Source organism: Vidua chalybeata, chromosome 1, assembly GCF_026979565.1.
Source record: "Vidua chalybeata isolate OUT-0048 chromosome 1, bVidCha1 merged haplotype, whole genome shotgun sequence".
In the NCBI taxonomy this organism is placed as follows: Eukaryota; Metazoa; Chordata; class Aves; order Passeriformes; family Viduidae; genus Vidua; species Vidua chalybeata.
This window is the reverse complement of record NC_071530.1, coordinates 24,674,436-24,690,332: the sequence shown is the minus strand read 5'-3', so window position 1 is coordinate 24,690,332 and position 15,897 is coordinate 24,674,436. Positions and strand designations below refer to the sequence as shown.

At 38.3% G+C, this 15,897-nt stretch overlaps 1 protein-coding gene across 2 annotated transcripts in view; it reads right to left on the bottom strand.

Annotated features, from left to right (window-relative positions):
- Positions 1–15,897, bottom strand: part of PPP1R9A (protein phosphatase 1 regulatory subunit 9A) — a 129,108-nt gene that overhangs the window by 6,382 nt on the left and 106,829 nt on the right. The window contains exons 12-18 of one of the 2 annotated variants that reach the window (XM_053942876.1): positions 14,599–14,756; positions 13,726–14,026; positions 9,538–9,625; positions 9,360–9,437; positions 5,984–6,182; positions 3,290–3,409; positions 184–366 (exon numbers count right to left, since the gene is read on the bottom strand). In XM_053942876.1, coding sequence (XP_053798851.1) covers positions 184–366; positions 3,290–3,409; positions 5,984–6,182; positions 9,360–9,437; positions 9,538–9,625; positions 13,726–14,026; positions 14,599–14,756 — 1,127 coding nt within the window. Of the gene's footprint in view, positions 1–183; positions 367–3,289; positions 3,410–5,983; positions 6,183–9,359; positions 9,438–9,537; positions 9,626–13,725; positions 14,027–14,131; positions 14,503–14,598; positions 14,757–15,897 lie in introns of those variants that run through there. The other variant, XM_053942885.1, reaches the window with a different exon arrangement.

The window sequence follows — 15,897 nt, the reverse complement described above, 5'->3', positions numbered from 1 at the left end:
AAGTGCATATGGGAATTTCTTCAACTGTTGCTGTGGCTTTATACTTTCTGTTTATTATTCTGGCCTATCATGACTCCATACACAAGGATTCGCTGCTTTCTGGATGAATTCTTACTGCCTTTGAGATGATGTAAAGTGATTAAAAATACTGTAGTTTATCTTGAAGCCCAGTCAGTTAATTACCTTGAGCTTACTGCCATCCAGCTGAAGGAGGTGCTCCCCATTAATGTTCTGGGCACTGAACTCAGAAACATACTGTTCAAGGTTCAGACTCATCAACCAGTGGGAAACCTGCTGCACACTCCACTCGTGAACAGCACGACTCTGACACTGACTGTGCTTTGGAGACTGTCCATCGTCAAGGATCTGTGACAAAAATGTTCCACGTTATTACTAAAGGGTAACACAGATGAGTAACAACATTTTTCTGCACAAACTGCCAGCATCAGAGCACAGGTATCTGGACTATCTTTGCACTACAGTAATAACAATTTCACACACTGCTGTATTACATCTTGATCTAACCAGACACCTAAGAATGAATCATAGAAGAAAAAGAACTACAGAATCATAGAAGAAAAAGGAACTGGCCTTCCTTTAAACCCAAGCAGGGACTGAAATGGCCAGGTGGCACAATTCAAACCATGTATGCTCCCATTCCCTCACAAGACTTTTTCCTTCAAATTAGCAGATTTCTAAAGGATGCAATGAATTGTGCATTCCACTTCCTGGGTTCATTCACAGATCTTAATTATTTGTTTAAGCTTTTAAAAAAGTATCAGGGGAAAATAAAACCCTTAGAAAACCACTCTAGACTTCAAAGTGATGATATCAAACAGCTAGAGAGACTGATACTGTCTATGGAAGAAGAATTACGAGATGACACAGAGGAGTGGTACGGGACACACAGTGATCCCGCAGCCCTGGCCCTGCTCTCACCACGTTGTGCTGCTGTGGGTGAGAGCACAAACCCCACCAAAAAGGGCTGGAGCAGACCCATGTCCCTGCTCTGCCACTTTATTCCACCCACGGATATGCCAGTGGGGCCTGAAACAAAAGCGATTCTGTCCTGGCTGTAGTCAGCAAAGCAGCTGCTACAGGCTGCAGCAGCTGTCTGCTGTTACAGAAGCTTTTACATTAGGTTAGATGGTGCTGGGAGCTCTCTCAGCTTCTGGCTGTCCAGTTGTCAGGCTGGACACTATCTTTTTCTTCTGCTACTGCCAGCATGAGCTCAGCACAGCTGATGCTTGGTCTGGTAGATTTGCTTTGACACTCCTTCTGCTTCCAGCATACCACAAAAACTGCAGTTTGCTGTGGCCTTGAAAACTCCCATCAACAATGAGAGGGCAACTCAAGACAAGGAAAGAGGAGTCAGTGACATCTGTGTGTTCTGTGCCAACAAGGGTATTTGCCACTCAACACCACAAGACAAGAAATGTGACTCTGCAGAAAAGACAGTACATTGCCACATGACGGTCACACGATTCACCACAACAGCACGCTAGTATCTCACCTCATCATCAATCATATCCAGGCTCTGAGTGAGGGAGCAACAAAGAAACAGGAAAGAAAAGCATTATAGAAACAAAATACCAAACACATAACAGCATGTAAAAGTTCAGGCAATGGCAGCACCAAGGTATGCAAACAGATATGGCTACTTAAAACCAATAAGATTTCTTTAAAAAGAATTATTTCCAGAAGCAAAGAGGTTCTGTTGAAAGCTCACCACACACATGATTTGGCAGCTAAATATGACACTTCATCAATGAAACCCTTCTGGAGTTCCTGATCCTGATACCCTAGAACTGGTGGGAACCTCTCTGATGGCTCCAATTTCCAAGAGCAAAAGTTCCTTAATTAGAGGAGAACCGACTGCAAGAACTGTGTTCCCTCCCCACCCTTCCATTTTTTCTTTTTCTTTAAATGCTGATGGGGCTCCTCGGGAAGCCAGAGCGGAGGAGTGCTTGCAGCAATGCACTGTGGAAGGCTGAGGAGCAGCACCAGCCTCCTCCCTGCCCAGGGTGGCCGGGGAGGTTTCCAGGGCAGCTCTTGCCAAAGATGCTGCCTCATCTGGAGGCAGCAATTTGGCACACAGCAAACATGGATGGAGAAAACGCATTCATTTTTATGGACCTGCTCAGGCTTGGCATTTTAGAAGTAATAAAGTAGAAAGCTGAACAAGCAAAATGAAAGGATTTTCAAGCTTTTAATTCAATACCACTCAGAACAGGACATTGCCACATTCAAGTACATACGGGGAATTAAATATGGTAAGATAATGAAGCGCATTATCAAGAAAGTACTAACACTAAATAAAGTGTGAGTGATGACGTTGCTATTTGCCGTAATTTACAGCATATGCAGACCTTTGTGCTGTCTCCTTTTGTTATAAATTTTTGCCCTTAATTACCTGCAGTAAAAGCAACCTCAAAAGAATGGTTTGGTTTGTAGACTTGCAGTTTGGGAAATAGAGTTGCACGGAACAGCTCTCATTCTTTAAACCCAAGTAAACCATGCAGGCAATAAAAAAAACCCTACCTATCTGTAAAACAACAAAAAAATTATATAGAAGCTATAGATACTTCAAGTTCTCCCTCTCTAGTAAAAACAATTTGGCTCAAATCTCTCATGAAAAATGTGAAGTTCTTATGGAGTGTTTGTAAAAGAACAAATGCACAAGTTTCCTGACTCCACAGGATGTGCTGTCAGCTACTGTCAAATTGTACAACCTTACCCACAACTGAGTTACAAAATTAATATCTTAAGAAGAGTATTTTCAATACATTGTATTCAGCTCAAATATGTCACCAATTTACAAGGTTAGGAACGCCTTTTTACTTTATCATTCTACGAAAAACTCTGGTTTGGAGTAATTGATTTCAAATCCACTGTGCAAAGCAAGCACAAAGAATGCAAAGTGGATTAAGACATACACGTTATAATCAATACACACACATTCAGGTACACTAACACACAATTACTGCATGCACATTCTACCAGGGTAAAAACTGGGGTAGGTGAAGGTGCCGTACATCTCAACTACATTTACCAAACTGTACTGTATGCTTGGTATATCAAAACTGTCCCAGGCCTAGTTTAGTGTATTTATATCTATATCTGCATCTACGTCCATATGTACATACTTTAGAAATTTAGAAACCAAGATTAATTTCTCTCTCAAATCCTACTGCCTAAAACCTTTCCTTTATTATTTGAGCAATCAAGCGAGATTCCATAGGAAAAAGAAAACAACTTTTTCCCAAATTAAACAATTACATCCGCGTACCTCATCTGATGACAGTGCTAAGGAGTGCGAGAAGCCTGGTGTTTTAGGTTCTGCTCCTAAACCACTCAAATCAGCTGAACTTGTGCTGCTGGGACTGAAATCATCATTGAACGTGAAATTCTGCGGAGAAAAAGAGGAGTAAGAATGAACAAATTATTGTTTAGATGCATCTAAAAGGGAAATTTGCTTTCTGTTTTCCATGTTGGCATAGCTCAGGAGTGATTTCAATCGTTTACCAAACCAATACACATGAGGAAGCCTAATGTTTTATAGTGGTACTATTTACAGGATGCACAGTATTTTTACCACTCTCTACTCCGTGAGACACCTTTGCCAGCTTAATGCCTCAATGAATATCAAAGGTGTCTAAAAGCAATTTCCAGACTCTTAAGATGCTGGATCTCAGCCTGGAGCTAAATTACTGCTTCTGCAGGTTAATCACTAGCATTTGCTGTCCTATAAATACTTAGGAGAAGTGTAGCACAGGCAGCAGCACAAAGAATAGGACAGAGAATTAATGAACAGAGAGAAGTGAAAACTCCTATTGAAAGAGCAAGGAGAATATGCTGTGAATCCACTTCTGAGTCCCAAATAATCTCCTTGAAAAGTGAAAGGATCCTCCCTCTTTGCCTGTGCCTTTAGAAAAAAAAAAACTGAAACTGAAAGTAACAAATATCTTTGGATATTGAATATTATTTACTGAACTAATAACTATAAAACAAACCCTGTTTTTTCTTAACAATGCAGTGAGACACATCACATCTTACAGCAAATAATAGCAAAAGCAGGCACAAATTTTTCAGGAATACAACAAAACTGCCATTAGAATATGACAAAAATTAACAAGTATTTCACACTAGAGGGAGAACAATGAAAAAAACAAAATATATCAAAGATTAAGGACACCATGATATTCCATTTAACTTGAATACACACTTGACAATACAGAGACCTCTACTCTCTACTCTAACATCTAAATGAGTATTAAATCCAATTCACCTTTGACCTTCACTTTAGAAACTTAAACAAGAGAAACAACACAAAAAAAGTTAACCTTCTATCTGCCCCCCTCAAATACTTGACCTTTCTTTCCTGTAAACAGGAAGACTTCCAAAAATATCAAGTGTTGGTCCTCTTAGTTTTGCTGGAAATCCAACTAAATATTGGTATCACGCTGTGCTTTGAAAGCCTGAATAGCAGTACAGAAACTCTTCATTTAAGAGCCTGCAAACTTTACAGAGAACATAAGAATATTTTTGTGACCATTTTTCTCTCACCTACGTTTAGAATTCCTGATCTGTTTTTCCCAGCTCTTTATAGAGAAGAAGAAAATCTGAGCAGCTTCCTTAGCTGCTTCCTTAGCCCACACAGCATTCTTAGGCCAGGAGTTCAACAGCTCTACCTCCTGTTGTGTGAAAAACATATTTTTCTTTTTTAAGTACTCTGATTTTTATTTCACCTCTATTTTCTGCAAGCTTCAGCTTTACAATGATTTTAAGCTTTTCAAATTTAATTTTTTACAGCAAAACCACAAGATAGCCAAGGCCTCATAATAATTAGGATAGCCCCCACAACCTCAACCTAATACTACCTAAAAGGGTGTGCTTTTTCCCCCATTTGAAAATTATATTTAAACAATGTTTGCTTAAATACATAAATAGGATTTATGGGTCTAAATTTTTTTTCCCTAAAAGAGAAGAGGTAAGCAAATAATTTCTGTTCAGAGATTTCATTGGTGGTCTTCTCTATCAAGCTGATTTGGACTGCTGTAAGCCTTGTGCTGCTCTTCCTGCCAGGTAACACAAGAACAGCTATGATCTTGCATAGCCAAGAGCACAGCAGAAGTAATACATCACCAGCTTTTGGCATCAAAAAAAGTATGAAATGCTTGTAGAAACTGCTATTATGAACATGCATTTGGTGGTAGAAGACAGAGAAATTAGATTTCTGATTCATATTCCAATACAAAGTTGAGAACCAGATCTGTTTCTTTTTACCAGACAAATATAAAAAAAAATCAACTGCTATAAATCATAAGAAATTACAGGCAAAGAAATATTTTCCAGAAGTGAAAACAAACATGAGAAAGCCAAGTATAATACTATAAATAAGGGTTATTTAAGGAATTGTCATGCTGAAACATTCATGCACATAGAAAGGAATCACACAGATGTATTAAATTGCAGTATTTCATATTTACAGTTCAAACATCCTCATACAGAGAATTAAATCCAACATCCAGCATGCATGACAAACAGATTTCATTACTGGGGGAAAAAAGGCAGATGACTGACAGCATACAGCATTTCTTCGCTTGCAAACACCTCATTTGAACATGGGTATTCCCACTACCAGTCCTGAAGAATGAAGAGAAGATCTATAACTGAATACACAAATCTAGCATTTGTTCAGTGGATCCAAATGCTGATTTCCACTGGCACCACTTGTTTTTGTTACGGTACAGCACACCACAGTTAGTTTACTGGAATAATGTACATTAAGACGGAGTAAAAAAGGTAGAACAGGGAATGGTACAATGACAGAGATGTTCTGTTTGGATGGGCTGTTACCGTACAATGAACACCATGCACTGTTTATTGTAGTAGTCACATATTGGCCTGTTCTTTTTTCCAGAATCACAAAGCCAATTATGCTACTCAACACAGTGGGAATAAGGTAGTTTTTATTTTCTACCTTTGACCCTTTTTTAGCTGGGCTTAAATTTTCAGAGGAAGGTTCAGTTGAGCTGGTAGGCGACGGCAGGTTGCTGGAAGAATTGGATCCCTTGCCGCTCTCTCCATACCATGTGAATGGTACACAGTGTGGGAGAGAGGAGGATCGCTCTGCTAAAGATTTAGTGTTTGCTGGTTTCTGCAGCATCTCTCTGACAGTCCTGTTTAAGAGAAAGGAGCAGGAATATGCATTAGATTATAAAAGACCGGGAAACAAATGCCACAGAGGCAGTTAATTGTAAAGAATGACATTCCCTGTAGCTGTGACTAAAGAACTGAGTGGCATGCAGCTGGTAGGGGCATGCCTGAAATATCTCTTTCAGTACAAGAAAAATAAGCATGTTCTTTTGATTCTTTTTCTAACTCAAGCTTTCTTAAGACAACGTACACCCAGCAAATGGAGACAGATGCCAGCTGAAAATGCCTATACTCCCACTGCTCAGATGAGAACCAGCTCCTGTCAAGAAGCCACACGTTGTGTTTGTGCATTTCTGAGCCCCTGTGGTATCTCAGCATGATTAAATCATTAGACTCAGCACTGACCCAGAGAAGATCTGGCTTGGATTTTGAGCACAGGCAAAATGAGTCAGATGCATCTGTATCCATCTATGGAGATGTTCCTTTGTTACAACAGCTAAATACACTATTATTTTGCTTTAAAATTAATTAAATATTAAGAATATTGATGGAGAAAAATGAAAGAAACACCTATGGGACTTTATCAGATCCTCTCTTTTTAATAACAAAGATTGCAGTAATCAAGCCAAAGGTAATGTCTAAATTATAACGCCTATAATGTTATGCCTAAATTTTATTTCCTTATATATAAGGAATATATATATAACATATCATTAGTACAGTACATAAATTAGAAATAATTATGCAAAGTGTCTGCCTCCAAGAATTTATGCATATGTCATAGAACCATATTATTTACATCAACATATATATTATTCAGAGTATTAAAATCCCACTGCTATTAGCAGCCATGTGTAAATGGGGCATAGGTACATCTACCTCAACATCTTCCTTCTGGACAGCTTCTAAATCATTATAACATAATACTAGAACACATATTTTGTGAAATCTCTTTTCTGTATGGATGAAAGTGAGGCTGTCAAAGGACCCCCATCTATGGAAGCAGAAGGACAATCCGTTTAGCATTTAGCAACTAAATACTCCGTTTAGCAACTAAAAGAAAGGCTGTTGCATCTGACCCAGTCCTTTACTTCCTTCTCATCCTCTAATCTTGTTTAAACCTATAAAGTAAACACAAATGTTGTTGCCCAAGTCACCTAACTTCAGGCAGGGAAATATCTGCTCCTTACTTAAATGGGGTATTTTTTCATATCTGTAGCATTAGTGGTAGTTTCAGAAAATAACTTGGGATTTATTTACATATCCTGAGAGCTATGTTCTGGAAACGGCAAAGTAATGCATGCAACACTCATTTGACAACATGATTAATTCTACATCAATCAGCTGCTGTAACAGACATAATTATAACAGGATGCTGTCTTTTCCTCATCTTCCTTCTTTCAAAGAGCTTATACAGCTTTGGACTTGTAGAGAACATCCTCACATTTCTTGGGAGGCAAATGCTTTGGAGTTAATAACAAAAGAAGTGGAAATGCCTGTTAAAAAAGTTATGCTGAAAGAGTTACACTCCCGTTAACAGAGGTCAAGTAAGAATGACAAACGCTCACAAACTTCAGCTTTGAAAGCAGTATTAAACTCTGCTTTTAGCAAATAGTAATTGAGTTATTGAACTGTATTAAGGAAATATTTAAAGACGAGACAACTGATTTATCACATGGACTAATAAGCAACTAATCTCTACACTGAGATCTGTTCTCTCTAAAGAAGACACCTGTAAGATCTCACAAACATCTGCAACATCCTGTGTTGGCATAAGGGTCATTCAAGGTCTTACAAACAAGTATACATTCATTTCCCCCACCCTGTGGCTTGGTATCTAAATGCTGCATAATGTCAAATACCCTGCTAAGGACAATAGCTGCCTCACAGCCACATAAAGTGCAGAGATTTTAAGAATCTCTTTAGAGAGAGGTTTCTTTAAGAAACCTCTCCCTGTCACTAGGGAAACCCAGCAGCAAGTATCACTGACTCCATGTCAGCTGTGAGCAGACGCACTGGGACAGGTTTTCTGACACCAGCAGAGAGGTGATGACTGCTGCCTAAGATCACTGAAGATTCTGCCAGATATTTGCAGAATACAAATGTACAAATGTATGCTGAGACAGACTACTGCATTTCAGCACAGTGTGCCTGAGGGACTAAGGAAGGTTTCTTTTGCTTTTCTGATTTTATGAAGCTACACAATGTACTTGTCACTGGCTCTCCGTATAGCAGACTGTCAGTAGAACTGCACAAATGGCTGCACTAGATTTCCCACCACAATGTTTTTTTGAATAGCAGTCAAACTTTGCTTTCTTTCAATAGCTCTTTTATCATGTAGGTTTTTTGCACTGTGTTATGTGCAGAGTTTTTGAGTTGTTATGTCCTTTCTAGACTTTTGGAACATATTAAGTTTGCTTAGCCCTCCTGACTTTATTTTGTCTTTCACACCTGGAACCAGGTATCATGTTGTGATCTTGTCAGACTCATATGTAAGGAGAGGCCTTCAGTAAAAATCTACACTAGCTTTTGCAGAGATTGCTTCCTGTAGTTGTAGCATTCATTTATTTATTCAGAGTTCTGATGCTGGTGAAGTTGTCTCATCATATCTCACAAGGAATTCACAATTCCTTGCCTGAAAGTTCTTGATGTGACATGCAGTCAGCATTTTCCCTATTTTTCAACTTAAGATGTTTATCTTCAGAAAAAAAAAAAAAAAACCTTCTGAAAGCATTACTAGTGTGGGTGCTGCAAGGCTGCAGTGAACAGCTGCTGCTCAACCTCACTTAGGGTGGCTTTAAAAAAAATAATATGTGGAATTTTGCCCAGGTTTCTGGTTCATGGACATTATTAACAGACTGGGTGCATCTTGTAAGGCTGCTCTGAAAATCTATTTCTGCAAATCCCATTAGTGCATGCAACAGCAGCAGTGACTGAGTTGGACTTGATGATTCTTGTGAGTCACTGCCAGCTTGAGAAATTTTATGATTCTATGACATTATAAACCTCCAAGTAGCTTTAGATTATATGTCAGTTTTTTGTGAGCCAAGGAATCTAGGTTTGTAATCTCAGGTTATCTCAAAGCTTAACACTTCTTTATGAAGTCAGTGGGACTGTAAATATTCCATCTACTAGGATCATTAGGTTTCTCCAGCGTTTCTGGCACACAATTTCTGGCATCCCCAGTCTCTCACCCGTACCTACTGCCACAGGCCACCCTAATAGCTTCTTTCTCTTTCCGCTTCTTGCCCTTGCTTGAACTCCTTCTCAAGGGAGCCCTGTAAGAATATTAGAAAAGATCAGGAAACATCTTAGAAAATTTACTTTCAATCCTTTTAATGAAGAAGAAAATGTATTTTAAATATAAAAAATGCTTACCCAAGATCTGCAAGTTTTCTCTTTAGTTTTTCTGTATGCCCTATAGTAGGGCTAGTTGTTCTTGTTGCCTGAGCACTTGTGGCACCATCTAGGATATATTTGTACATGGAAGAATGTACATTATTAATTTTAATTGGTACTTTCCATCCAGAATACTTTATGTATCTTTTCATAATTAGATACCCATACATGTACATGTGTGTGAGTACACAATTTAATTAGGAGAATTCTCATTTTTAGGAAGATGGTGTAAACAGGAATAAAAATAAATAATTTCAGAATTAAAAAATACACAAAAATTTTAATTAAAGAAAATCAAAAGTTAATATTGATTATGTTTTAATGAATATATAATAAATTGAACAACACAAAGTATTTATAGGCAAACATTCCAGTGAATCCATTTTTAAATTCAGCAGAGGTTTGCTTACATTTATTTTGTACAGAATTCATTTGGTATGTATGCTTTACTTCCGAAATTACTCCTAAAATTCTTTTTTCTATTTTGGAGCCCAGGGTACCTTTTATGATAGGCATGCTAAGAAATAGTTAATCAGTTTAGCCCAAACATCTTTGTTAAACTGAACGTGTAACCTAAAATCTAACCATTCTGATTTAAAAAACAAACAACCATCCCCTCCCCAAAACCTAAATGTAGCTTAGTTAATAAATTTGCCCTGAGGCATTTGTCAATTTTTGATCTCTTCTACCAATGCTATTAAATCCTAAAGAGGAAACAGGCTGCAGTACCTATAAAGCCAAAACAGTGAATCTGAGTCTGGCAAACATCATGTGAAATCTATAGGGAAGCTAAAAGAAAACACACTACTGTGTGTTTAGAAGTTCAGACACTGTGACTCTTAAACATAAAGAGTGTTCCCAAATCCCTAGAGGAAGCAAATGAAGGTCAGTCATTCATGTCACTTGTGGTTTGGTGGCTTTTGCAATGTGACCTCAGGCATCCACAACTTTTAACTGGAAGCACTGCTGGGTTTGTGGATTTCTCCTAGTGTTGCTGACTTAAATTGAACCCTCAAAATTAGCCCAAAGTACCACAGCACTATCACAGGATAGTCAACTATGTGTATAGAACTTTGTGTGTTGTTTTGTAGATAATATCTGCCCAAGTTTTCATTTGAGCAAAAAATTTAATGTGCCATTAATGGGTTCTCAAATCCTCTGAAAAGTAGGAAAATAAGCCTTTTGCAATACCCATACTAAAAGCCATACTATTTCCACCAACCTAAGTCTTTATATTAAAAAAATATAAGTTTCAAGAACAACTAACAAGCAATTCCATTCCAAAAAAGAAAACAAAAGAAATTAATACGAAAAATGACAAAAGCAAGATGAAGTCTCCGAAGAAGAAATCCACTACCCAAGGAGGTAGAGAACTTTAGGCAATGCACACTCTGCATCAACCCTACACTGTGCACACTTCTTTCCTGTTTCTTCTAACAGTTTCTCTTTCACCCTTAATGCATGCATCTCATTTAACCACTGCCAAAATTGTCACAAGAATTAAAACTTGCAACATTGATTTTCATACTAGCTATTCACAGGCAAGTGGCTTTCAGGGCAAGGGGTAGTGGGTTTTTTTTGAGAAACTTCTTAATGAAAGTCAAGAAATTATAAAGTCCAGTGGTTTTGTGTTGAGCAAATAATTAAAGCATTTAGTAGATGGATGTTTTGCTGCTGTAGTAGAAAAAGCAAGCCTGGAGAGCTTAGCTGGAATACACAGCAGCTACTTAGAATGGCAAATTTCTTGTTCAAGCTCTTATACCCCTATGATCCCCCTCCCACACAGCTGGGGCCAGCCAGAGCCCTTTAAATAATGATGACTTGCTGAGAAGAATATTTGTGCTGACTATGTGATGTAATAGAGCACGGATAGCCTAGGTCCCAAAACCAGCTTCAGCGGCAGTGTGGATCAGAATCTACAGGGTCTTGCATGCAGGAATTATTCAATGCTTGCACATGGCAGCAACCAAGAACCAGAGCTGTAGGTGCCCTGCCTGGGCAGGACAGGACTTTGGCCACCCTGGTTCGGTGCATCTTCCCCGGCTCCTTGAAATTCTTCAGAGAAAATAAGGGAAAGCTGGTTTCTCAGAATAAATCACACAGAAGCTGTTTAATCCATCACCTCAGCTGAAAGCTGCAGTAATGTGTGGCTGATGGATGTGGAAGACAGTAGACCCCAGTCTCCCTGCCCACTGGCACACAGCACTTGCAGCAGCCTCATGTCAGCGAGCACTGCCCACCGTGGTCACCTCGCTGCCTTATCAAAGGATGATGCTACTGCACAAACCAGGCAGAACTGAAGAAAATTAAGTCATCACATATACATGAAAAAGCTGTGGTTCTAAGCTCATCATTTTGCAATGAAACTAACCTCATGCCACTCCAGCCCCTCCCACAACACTGCAGGATCTCGTAAAAAAAGATGAAAACACAAATGTGAGCTTGCTAATGCTCACTTCTGCTATTGAGAGACTAACCCATGGCCATGTGCATGTCCACAGAGGTGCTCTCTTTCCATCTCTAAAAAACCCCCCCTGAACACATAAAAAAAAATGCAATGTCTTTTTTTATTTTCTGAGCTGTGTGAGTTTAACAGCCAAATTAACAATCATTTAAAATAGCATTGCTGCAACACTTGATGCCAAACAACTGCTCTACTATGTTTCCTTTTTTAGTAGGACTTACTAAATATGATTTTTTTTACTTGAAATTATATTGCTCTGGTTAATTCTTATGTATTACTCAGCAGAACCTGGACACACCCAAAAGCATTGGTTGTTTACTTAACAGTCACAATGAGGAAAGCATGACAGCAATATTTAGACAAAGATTGTTTTTCAAACCTAAAATGGAAAGTGTGACACAGTGGGCGGAATGCAATGCCCTATTCCTTACACTACAAGGTTAGTTTCTACCAATTTTTTATCAAAGTATTTTTCATACATAAGTTGGAAGTGCAGGATTTAGGACTTCCCTAACAAACCAATCACACATTCAAGCTGAGTTTCTAAAGGCACTATCTTATATTCACACCCTTCTTTTTACTTGCAAAACTCAAATATTGAATTTAACTTGGAATCCTTAACAATTTAACCTAGTTACAAGTAGCAATTTCAGAACTTATGTAAAAATTCTCTCAATATATTAACCTATCCTAAATTCAGTAAAGTTTCATAATGCTGTCTTTTATGAACCTATGTGAAAGCCTTGCATAAAGATGAAGAAGAAACAGGGTTTAAATCAGTAACAAGTCAGACACACGAACACAAATCTTCAATAAATTGCTCTTTTCAGTTAATTCAAGCATGCCAAAGTCTGTTATAAACCTATCTATACCTCGTCCTGCAGACACCCCACTTATGAACAATTTTTTAATTATGCATTTTAAGTTATGTGACAGAATGCAAAGTGAATTGCTAAGAATGCTGAAGTGGTGTCAAATGTTAATTCTGACTTTGAAATGCATCTGAAAAGGACAGCTCAGTGTTCTGTGACATATCATATTGTTAATTCTTATAATAAACTGGCATCTGAGACATTTACTTGAGTGACATATGATTGTATCCTGTTTTATCCACCTAGCCTTTCAAGAGTCTGAATCAAATTAGTAACAGTGAGGCCAATCTCCCCAAGAAATTACTTTGGTTTTTTCTGTAAATGAAAAATCTCAACTAACCTGTCATTAAACCTAGACTTTGCTTCCTCTTAGCAATTAAAAGCTGCAATCTGCTGTTCTTGCTTTACACTCCTTTCCGCACCCTCCAAAAAAATCATTTAGCAGTGCCAAAATCACATTATTTAAGTACACTGTGTTAAGCATGTTTCTAATATGGAGGTGTCCCAAGGTCAAAAAACTTTTTTTTTTTTTTAAAAAACACAATACAACATTTTCTTAAGGGCAATTTCCTCCTGTTTTTTTTACTGAGTTCCAAGAAAGCCTGAAAAAAAGAAAGTAAGCAGTTCCCTATCCCATTTTAAACTTTGTCTTTTTCTTATACCACCATACAAGACATTTTAAAGTTTTTGACTTCCAGGTAGGCAAAAGAAATTACAAGAGGATGACCTTCTAGTTGCTAAGGTACTACTGCACAACAAAAGATAATAAAGTAGATAGCTGTTAAGTGAGCAAAATGATGCATCAATTTATTGTAAAAGAAACAGTAATACCTTTATCCTGTAAAATATTCCTGCCAGCTGGGTGATGCAAAGGAGATGCTTCAGAGCTGTGCCCAGATTTTGAAGGAGAGGAAAGTGGAGTGTCCCCCCGAGCATATGGGGAAAGGACACCTCCCTTGTGGTGCTGTTCTTCTTCTTGGTTTTCAGATAGGTTGTCAAGTGAGATTGCTGCACTGCTAGCCACGGGGGAGAGGGAGGAAGCACCAGAATCTGATGCTGGTGAGGATGCTCTCATGCATAAGGGCAGTGGTGATTTTGAAATGTGCATGGGACTACTGTAACTGTGTGATGGCTGTTGGTATAAGAGATTATAAAGCAGGTTATACCACTTAGTAAGCAAACAGAGCAAGATTTACTTTGAACATGCAATTCTTTTATTCATTATTTAGCTTTCTATTTGTACGAAATGCTGTAGCAGTTCAAGGCATTACCCTTTGATGTTGTTTATTGGTACAACACGTGTTGTTTATTGGTATCTGCTTTCAGATGAAGTCAGAATAGGACAAAACAATGAGCAAATATTGTATCAATTGTTGTAATAAATTAACAAATAGAGAAATGCAGAATTCAAGCTCCTTTCAGCTCCTGCATAAATGAAAAGACCCGCTCTGCGTTATAAAGCATATGTAAATCAAAAAGACCAGGATTCCAGTTAAAACACAACAGAACCAAAAAAACAGGTGTGCTGACTCAAAAGGAGACTGGACTTGCACATCACTCAAGTACATTCACAGCAGACTGGCCACAGAGGAATAAATACTGCCTGTACTACAATGAAAGGATAAAGACAGAGGATAAAATGACTTGCAGGGGCAATCTAGCACTCCACAGGAAGCTGGAAAGAGAGGGTAGAGCCCTTCTCACCTTTCGTTCCAGGCTGTCCTCCCCATCAGTTGAACTGATGCTATCATACAGCCGCGTTCTGGAGGGCCTCTGCCGCTTGTTCTTCACCGAGAGCTGAGCTCGAGTCTTCAGTGCTTTGGAGTCCAGTCTCTCTGTTTCTGGAACTGCTTCATTGAAATCTGTATGGAAATGTGATTTGAAACTGTTTAACAGAAGTATCTTTCATTACTTTTTCCTAAGAGAAGGAAATGTACAAACAATTGCAAGCACATGCACGTTGCATAGAATCATAGAATAATTTAGATTAGAAAAGATACATTTTAATGGTACCTGTACCTTTGTAACTCCTATAGTACCCCCACAAAAAGTTATTTGCATGAACAAGTTTATCTGTACAGATGCAGCAAGTGCACAGCAAAAAATCAACTGCAGATATTTAAGAATTCAACTAAGCAATCCCACTGTTACAGAGATGACCACACAAACCCAGCTGGACCAGCCCTGAAAGTAGATCCACTTAGACTCCCGCAGAGGAAGTTGCATGTGCTTGGCCTGCAGAGAGTTCCCCTCCAGCAGGGCACAAACATCATTGTATGATACGTGAAAACTGGAGAAGTATTTAATATAAAAGAATGGAACAATGAAACCATCTTACTTGCCTGGCTTCAAAGACACCTGATTCCTGAATGTCTCATGAGCAAAGTATACTGAACACTTCATATATGACTTGCCTCTACAGCTAAAACTGACATAGCTGTACCTGTCTTAGCTAAGAATCATCCACTCGATGAAATATGAGTATTGCAGCAAATTTAACATTTTTCAAAGCTGCAGTGACTAAGACTAAAAACATTTTAAAAGGTGCTTTTGTATTTTATACTAGAAAAAGAATAGATTCTTACAGTTTCAACAATTTTTTCAACCCTTACAGTGAAAACCAAACCGTAATCCATTAGATACATTTGCTTGTCAATATACTGCATTCAGAATACACTAATAAATTAAAATATGGTCTTACAGATATTTCTGCTTTTCTTCTGTGTATACGAGTTAAATTTTACTTCACATGATACTCCAGAATAATTAGCATTGTCTGACTTGCAATGATGCTTCTGCCCTAAGTACTTCACAGGAAAACTACACATGGCCATAGCATGAACTGCTTGTATTTGTTCTTTCAGGTGTACAGACTTCTATACATCCCTTGGTTTCACTGTTGAAATTATGCAAACTATAAACATAGGACTGCAAATGGTATTTACAGAAGTGCTCATATGGGCCTTCTTAAAGCAAAAGACCATCTGGGCCTGGAAATTACTA